This window comes from Varanus komodoensis, unplaced genomic scaffold, assembly GCF_004798865.1.
Source record: "Varanus komodoensis strain SLA01 unplaced genomic scaffold, ASM479886v1 scaffold3, whole genome shotgun sequence".
Taxonomy (NCBI): Eukaryota; Metazoa; Chordata; class Lepidosauria; order Squamata; family Varanidae; genus Varanus; species Varanus komodoensis.
In genome coordinates this window covers 37,197,215-37,204,527 of record NW_025335761.1, presented here as the reverse complement: position 1 = coordinate 37,204,527, position 7,313 = coordinate 37,197,215, and the positions used below count along the sequence as shown (strand labels likewise).

Genomic DNA, 7,313 nt, shown 5'->3' with positions numbered 1-7,313 from the left:
AAAAAAAATGGAGATAATCTTATAATCTGCATGGTATCACAAAATAAAGTGAATAGCAACACTAACAGAATTGTTAAAGAGTTTTGCTTCTTGGGCCTTTCATCTAGATAAACTAATTTATGTATGTTGTGTTACTGCGCTATGGTAATAATCTGCTGCCACAGTTCTTGATAAGAGAAAAATAGGAACTCTACTTCTTCCTTTATAACCAGGGCAGGGAACCTTTTTCAACCAGAGAGCCATATTCAAGTCTGAGGAGGGTCAGGGGCTGCATCCTTGCTGTGAGTGGATCCTAAGGCCAAATATACCTAACAAATCCCCAGTAACACCCCAGCAGGTTTTAGTTTAACTCTCCTACTGCCACTAGTGCTTAGGAGAGGCACTTCAGTCTTTTAGAATGGAATTAAAATTGCACAAAACCCAGGCAACTAAATGATTGAGGGTCGGAGATAGTGGTATGTGAGAAATAGGGTTTGGGGATGGGAATCAATGAAATTTCCTTTGCTTGGCTCCCTGGACTCCAGCCCACTTTCGGTCTGCCTTAGATCTGTCTCATACTGAGCATTCATGTGGGTGTTCATGTGAGCTGATGAGGCTGGGTTGTGCACACAGGGCCCACGAGCCCTCTCTGCAAGCTGAGTTCTGCCTCTACATATGTTACATTCAGGGTGTTACTTTACTCACAGAAGAAAACAAGATATGCAGTGGGGTATTGCTGGGTAAGGAACAACCTGGTTCGAATGACATACCAATCAATTGTGGAAACTTAGCCAAGGTAGGTTGTTAGGCTGTCTGAACCCAAACTGCTTTTCACAAGATGACTTTTTTCTCCCAGAAGCTATCCTTGGGCTGTTCTAGAAGTTCAACCCATGATAGGATATCGTGATGTTCGAACACATGACTGATCCCTCAAGAGGCTGCAAGAAGCAGTGATGCTCAGCAGGAATAAAAAACAAAAAGCCTTTGCCACCACAAGTGACTGTCCCTCCAAAGCTCCTGAGCAGTGCCTTGGAGGGGTTTCCATTAGTAGGATATCTTTTTTAAAAAATTGTGTGCCAAATGGGGGCAAATACTTTTGCAATTCTTAAATTTTCTTTAGATATATGCAACAGTTGCACAGGTCTGAAAATGGGAAACCTTGCCTGGAAAATGTCCTGGAGATACCTGCTCTCAAAATCCTGTAGCTACACACTCTGGACATTGACCCAGTGAGGCTTCACATAGGGGTTTTTCAACTTTCCCAACAGCAGATGAAAGGTGAGCTGTCATGTCAATGAAAAGCTGCAAAAAGGGGTAAGCACCATTCCTTCATTCATTGCAGTGAGCTTGTCAGGATCTTAAATGACCCCACTTGGTTCCCCCATCTTTTCCACCCATTCCTGAGACTCCAGGTGTTCAGGAAGGTGTAAAATTGCACTCCTCTGTTTGCTAGCATTTGCTTCTGGCAGTTGTGAAAGGCGGGCATTTCTTTGAAAATAGATTTAGGTAGGGCTAGACAGGGAAGGATACATAAAGTATAAATTAAAAATACAAAATTTGCATATTTAAGACATATTTTTAAAAAGAGGTGACTAAGCAGTGACATGCCCTCCAATATGGTACTTAGGCTCTTCAGGTTGTCAATTTGGAGATCACCATTTGCAGTCTTTGGGTAGTGGTGGTGGAAAATTACAGTGAAGAAAAAAGGACTTGTATTCATGGTGGGGTGAGAAGACAAGATGTCTTTATCTACCATGTTCCCTGTGATTTCTGCTGGAGGACCAAGTGGAGAAAAACCCACAGTGGAGTGAGTTGTCTGCTGGGCACACCATGGGTTGTTCACACCACAATCAGTCCACTGTGACTTATCGCCAGGGTGAGCTAAACCTGCTCATTATTCCTGTCACAGAAACAAATGAGAAGCCCCTGCATTGTGTATCCATTGTGCATTCTCCAGTAAATATTTTCTCCAGGTATGATATTTTTATATGAGCTCAAATTAACATTGGGATCAACACATAGTGGGACTGATCTGAAACAGTACATAGTATAAGAATGAAAGCAAACAGGGATTGCGGTGATGTCTCTGTCCCTGCACCCCAGCATTCAAACCACCTTCTTATTCATTTGGGTTACAGTAGTAAGCACATTTCCCTGAAAATACTTTTTGTTGGGTATTTTCTGTTCTGTTCAAATCTTCTGTTCAAATCACGAAAAAAGGAGCCAGATAGACTTTCTGTGGGTGCGGAAAGGACTGGAGAGGCTGTAGGATTCTGGGTCTGCCAGCCTCTCTTCTCCTCCCCCCACCAGCAGTTCCTCTTTTCTCCTGCTGCAAGTGCCTGAGACAGTGGGTGGGAGTCAGTACAGGAGGGAAGGTCCATATTCTATGTATTTAGCTCTGTTTATGGGTGTGGATAAGATATGCAGCATGGCATGACATACAAACTTTGTCTGGGCCTCTGATGCTGCAATCCTATGCACATTTACCTAAGATTAAGTACCCCTGAACACACAGGGACTTACTTCTGAGTACACATTATTGTTAAATGTATATGCCAACTTTCAATGGAGATTCAAAGTATTAAACATAAAATACAGTGGCATCAAAACAACAATACATATAATAAAACAGATTAATCAGCAGTGAAACAGCATATTCCACTGTATGCAAAAACTGTAACTGTTCAGGTCATACTTCAGAGAAAGCCTGTATGAACAGATGAGTTTCATTTGTATTATTTTGGAGGTGTTGAGGATAAGAGGGTAGTTTGGTTATGGCTTCTTAGTAGTAGGTCCATGCATGAGGTGAAGTTTGGACCCTTAGCTTATGCAGCACATCTTAGCCACTGGCATAAGTTCTTAGCTGTCACAAAGTGAAACATGAAGACCATAGGATAAACTCCTGTAAGAACAAATTCCTATGATTAGGCATGGTCTTATTTTGTGCTCGCACAAAAGCAACTATAGGATTGTCCTATTTGCCATGTTTTGAATTGGGATGTTACTTAAATTGCAGCAATGCATACCTCTGCTTGTTCCGCTCCCACTAAAGTAGCTTCTTAAGATCAAGTTGTTCAACAGGTTGGTCGGTGGATAGGAGCAACAGAACACTTACATTGTTACATCCAAACATCTGTGAAAACAATGCCAATTTATTTATTTGACTAAACTGAATTAGCTTCTTGTGGACTTTCATACTGTGAATCTTCATGCTGGGGTTCTTCATGTGGTGGACTTGGAGGCTGTGGCTCAAATTCTTGCAGTCCTTTCTCCTGGACAAACTGAGAATAGGTAAGCGCATCACTTCGTGGTCCGGTTTTAGATTTTTGCTCTAGAAACAATCCTGTGTTATCTCTGTGGGGGAGAGAAATGCTTCGGACAAAGGGAGCCTCCTCTATTTCCAGCAAGTCTCGCACATGCTGAGAAACTTCCTGCAAAGCAAAAGGAAGTAAAGAAAAAAGTTTGTATTAGGAATGGCAAATGCAGAGTTAGTACAGATTCTTTTACTTTGATTCCACACCACTTTCATCATAATATTTCACAAGAAAACAGCAGAGGAGGGAAGGGTTCGTGGTGCTTTGCATGCAGACTTACAAAAGACCTGCATACAAATTTGCACAAATCTACCAGCTTCACCTATAATTTGACCCTTAGTCTTTAAGGCATTTTGCTGTAAGAGATCAGCATGGCCAAGCCCCCGGAATGTATCCTCAACAGAGGTACATGCGAAAGTTCTGTATCACCTTAAATTTTTACAGTTACCTTTGCTTTAAATAGGTACACAAAAACACACGTAGGGAACCATGTGAAAGTGCCTTGACATCATCATATTATAGATGGCCATAGGATTTTTTGGAGTCTAAACACTAAGCCTAATCTTGTTGTTGTTAGTCACAGAGTTGTGTCCGACCCATCATGACCCCATGAACAACATTCCTCCAGGCCTTCCTGGCCTCCACCATCCCTCAGAGTCCACCCAAGCTCACACCCACTGCTCCAGTGACTCCATCTAGCCACCTGGTCATCCCCTTCTCCTTTTGCCATCAATTGTTCTCAGCATCAGGGTCTCTAAAGGACCACACCCTGCCATCTTGCAGCCAGGTGTCCCACCACTCAAGGTCACAACTGGGTCTTGGAAAGGCAGAGAGGGCAGCAGAGTACTGCTAATTCTAGCCAGCATCCCAGCTTCCTTCACAGTGCTGGCCATCTAGATAACATGCAGGGCATGATATGTGGGGATGGCTGCTGCTGTCCCTTGCATTGAATGCATGTAATCCTCTGAGTCTGAAGGCTTATAAGCATCTGCCATGAGGGCAATAGGACTGCACCCTCCAGGTGCCAGATTGAACAAAACAGGGATTAAAATGAGTTAACTGTTGATTTGATAAGAGAGCATAACACATGCAATTATAATCTATAATCACCTGAAGGCTGAATTATTTCTCTAAATTTATACAACATGCTCTTTGATCTGCTAAGATCTCAAAATTAGCATCCCCATTCCAATTGCAGCAATGGGTGATACCAGTAAGTATATCTAGCATATTATAGATGCCCAGGGAACGTAATGGTGATGGTATAGGCAGGTGATACACTAGGAAAGTAGAAAAGTATGGAAAAAGGCATGACCCCAGATGTATCAAGGGACACTTCTTCAACAATGGCTAAACAATGGCCCTGCCCACAGTCTATTTCTGCAGGATTTGTGTTGCAATTCTGTCTGAATCAGAAAAAAATCACCACATTTAAATAAAACAGTATTGTTTTCTCCAGAAAACCTGAAGAAGAGTATGGTACACATTTCAAACAAAAGCTACTATGGAAGCACCAGTGTTGAATAAAATTAAATAAAAAAAGTTTTTAAAAGTCTGTTCTATAGTGTAGTGCATATTTCTGTATTACTTGTGATACAGAAAAGATGCAGTGAAGATTTATGCTCCTACCTTCATATGTTCAAAGTCAGTTATCCCAATCTGTGGTAGATTAGAACAATTTACATGGATGAGTTTGCGGCCAGAGATAAAATTTGTAGTAAAGCACTCCTACTTAAAACAAAACAGAAAATATTACATAGCATGTGTATGAGAAATAGAAAAATATCATCAAAGAAAGTGAAAGATACTCCATAAATTCTATAGAGCCCCTGAGTATCTTCCCATATATTTAAGGACAGTGTTGATAGTTTGGAGATCTAGATCTTGACTCCAGCCTGCCAAATGTTCACTCTTGGCTGAAATTATAATGTATTCAGTAGACTCTGCATCAATCAGTGAAAGAATTTGTTTAGTGATTGGTCTCACATCCTTAGCAAATGAGTACCTTCAGTTCCTACCTTCAGCATGTCTCAAGACTTCCACCAATATACTCATCTATCTGCCAGCTGGCTCTAAGATGTGTTATAGTATGAAGCTCCATGATGCAACCTCTGTGTTTCTATCAGGACATACTAGCCGAGATTCACAGTTTGCAGTTGAAAGTTTCTTTGGGTAAGCGTGCCATCCCATTGTGACAATTTCTCTTAGAGTAGCAGCTATGATAATGAAGGCTGTTACTTGTCTCCCTTACCAACACAAAATAATCCTGATTAACTGCAAGCCACACTGATACCCTTTTATTATTATTTTATTACACTTACCATCTCATTCTCATTCCCATGCCATGTATTCTTCCATCTTCTTCCATCATTGATCCCATGACATTAGCTGTATTTAGGGTTAAATGTTATGGGGTTTTGCCCACAATGATTGTAAGAGCCCAAACGTGGAGGCTTATAAACTTCCTATGCATGCTGGAAGGAGTGGTAGAGGGAATGTTTTGCTCCCTGTCCTCCTTTCCAGCACTTTCTGGGGTATTTGGAAGGAAGATGGAAGAAAGCTGAAAATGCTTCAGGATAGCTGGTATCTTGCCTCTCCAGTCTCCTCTGCTGCCAGCCTATTGAAATACCCCCTTTCTCCTTTCCTTCTCCAAATTCATAAAAGTGACCTTAGTGGGCAGCAAACATAGTTCTTTCTATATGAGGTTGTGAGGAGGAGTGGGAGCCATATGCTGTGAGCCATTTCTTGTACCATGGATCAGAAATTCAAATTATCCTATGGCTCCTCACATATTGTTTAGGGGCCATAGAATTGTTTAAAGAAATATCTGTTAGTTACTACTGTCTAGCTCTCAGTGATGGGCCATAGAATTGTTTAAAGAAATATCTGTTAGTTACTACTGTCTAGCTCTCAGTGATGGCCCTTCTCCCCTGCCTTCTGAGGAAACATCTTTCTCTTGAGAGATGAGAAAAGAAATAGATCAGCTTGAACTGAAATGGAGAAGAGAAACAGCAGCACTGAAGAAAGAAAAGAGGAACAGGCCAAGAAAGAACCTAGCAGCCCAGAAAGGCATGCAGTCCAAACAAGAACGCGATTAATTCTAAAATGTATTCTCATTGATCTGAACAACTGAATTGCACTTCACCATAATTTTTTTGTTTCTTCTCCCACTCAATCCCTTTGCTTTGAATACATGTCTTTTAAAGTTCTGGGTCTGACTAATTACTGATTCTTGCAAGCTTCTCTGGGAGTAGAATAAAAATACTTTAAATAATACGATTTTTAAATGCCTGAATTTATACTAGCTTGGAAGATTCCTCTTGAGAAGCACAAACTATAATCCCTTAAACCATATGGTTAATACTGTTCTGTGTAACTAAAGAGCGTTATGCACATGCAGATCACCCTTCTCTCTTATTATCAGTGGTAAATGACAGATTTAGAAGGCTTTTCCTTCCTCCTCTCAAACGCACTCTCTTGGCCCAAATGAAGCTCCGCCTCCTTCCCTTCTGAAACTCTCCTCCCTCACGAGTCGCGAGTCGCCCATCCTGTCCCCAGTCCACCTCCCCATTTCCCTTCCCTGAAAGGGCAGCTGGACGCCTTTGCCCCTTTACCTTGTACTGGGGAAAGCCCAGAACTTCGATCCATTCAGCCACCTCCTCGGGGGTCCAGGATAAAAAGGAGGGTCCAATGAGAGCGCGAGACCCGAGTTCGATTCGGAGCTGTGCTTCGGAGCCCTTGTCGGATTCGGGTATCGCAACGGATTCACGTGATGTTCTGGAATCTGCTTTGTCTCCTAACTGAGACTCAGGGCACTCTAAACGGCGCTGGGACCAGCGAACCCAACTCCCCTCCTCCTCTTCCTCGTCTCGTTCCTCGTCGTCGTCGTCGTCGTCGTCATCATAGTCGTCTTCGTCGTCCATGACAATCTCCGGCTGCCTCTCGTTATCATCCAGTTTTGCTCGGGGTGGGACACTAAAAGGACCTCCGAGTCAGAGTCGGCGACGGTGCTATGGCAAC

The 7,313-nt window shown here is 42.3% G+C and overlaps 1 protein-coding gene across 2 annotated transcripts; it reads right to left on the bottom strand.

Moving 5' to 3' along the window:
* Positions 1 to 3,113: 3,113 nt before the first annotated feature.
* On the bottom strand, positions 3,114 to 7,253 carry SAMD15 (sterile alpha motif domain containing 15). 2 transcript variants are annotated; one of them, XM_044436297.1, is made up of 3 exons: positions 6,908 to 7,253; positions 4,923 to 5,021; positions 3,114 to 3,410 (listed from the first exon to the last, which is right to left on the bottom strand). In XM_044436297.1, the coding sequence occupies exons 1-3, from the start codon at positions 7,214 to 7,216 to the stop codon at positions 3,144 to 3,146; spliced, it is 675 nt and encodes a 224-aa protein (XP_044292232.1). In that variant the 5' UTR covers positions 7,217 to 7,253; the 3' UTR covers positions 3,114 to 3,143. The 2 variants fall into 2 exon arrangements, with proteins under 2 accessions (XP_044292232.1, XP_044292233.1); XM_044436298.1 differs by lacking the exon at positions 4,923 to 5,021.
* Positions 7,254 to 7,313: the final 60 nt, after the last annotated feature.

What these genes read in the sequence shown, in the direction of transcription:
- SAMD15 (XM_044436297.1), bottom strand. Translation starts at nt 7,216, where the DNA reads ATGGACGACGAAGACGACTATGATGACGACGACGACGACGACGACGAG. An exon ending in TGGGCTTTCCCCAGTACAAG is followed by an intron (nt 5,022 to 6,907) that starts GTAAAGGGGCAA and finishes TGTTTTAAGTAG; the next exon opens with GAGTGCTTTACTACAAATTT. An exon ending in CTGACTTTGAACATATGAAG is followed by an intron (nt 3,411 to 4,922) that starts GTAGGAGCATAA and finishes TTTGCTTTGCAG; the next exon opens with GAAGTTTCTCAGCATGTGCG.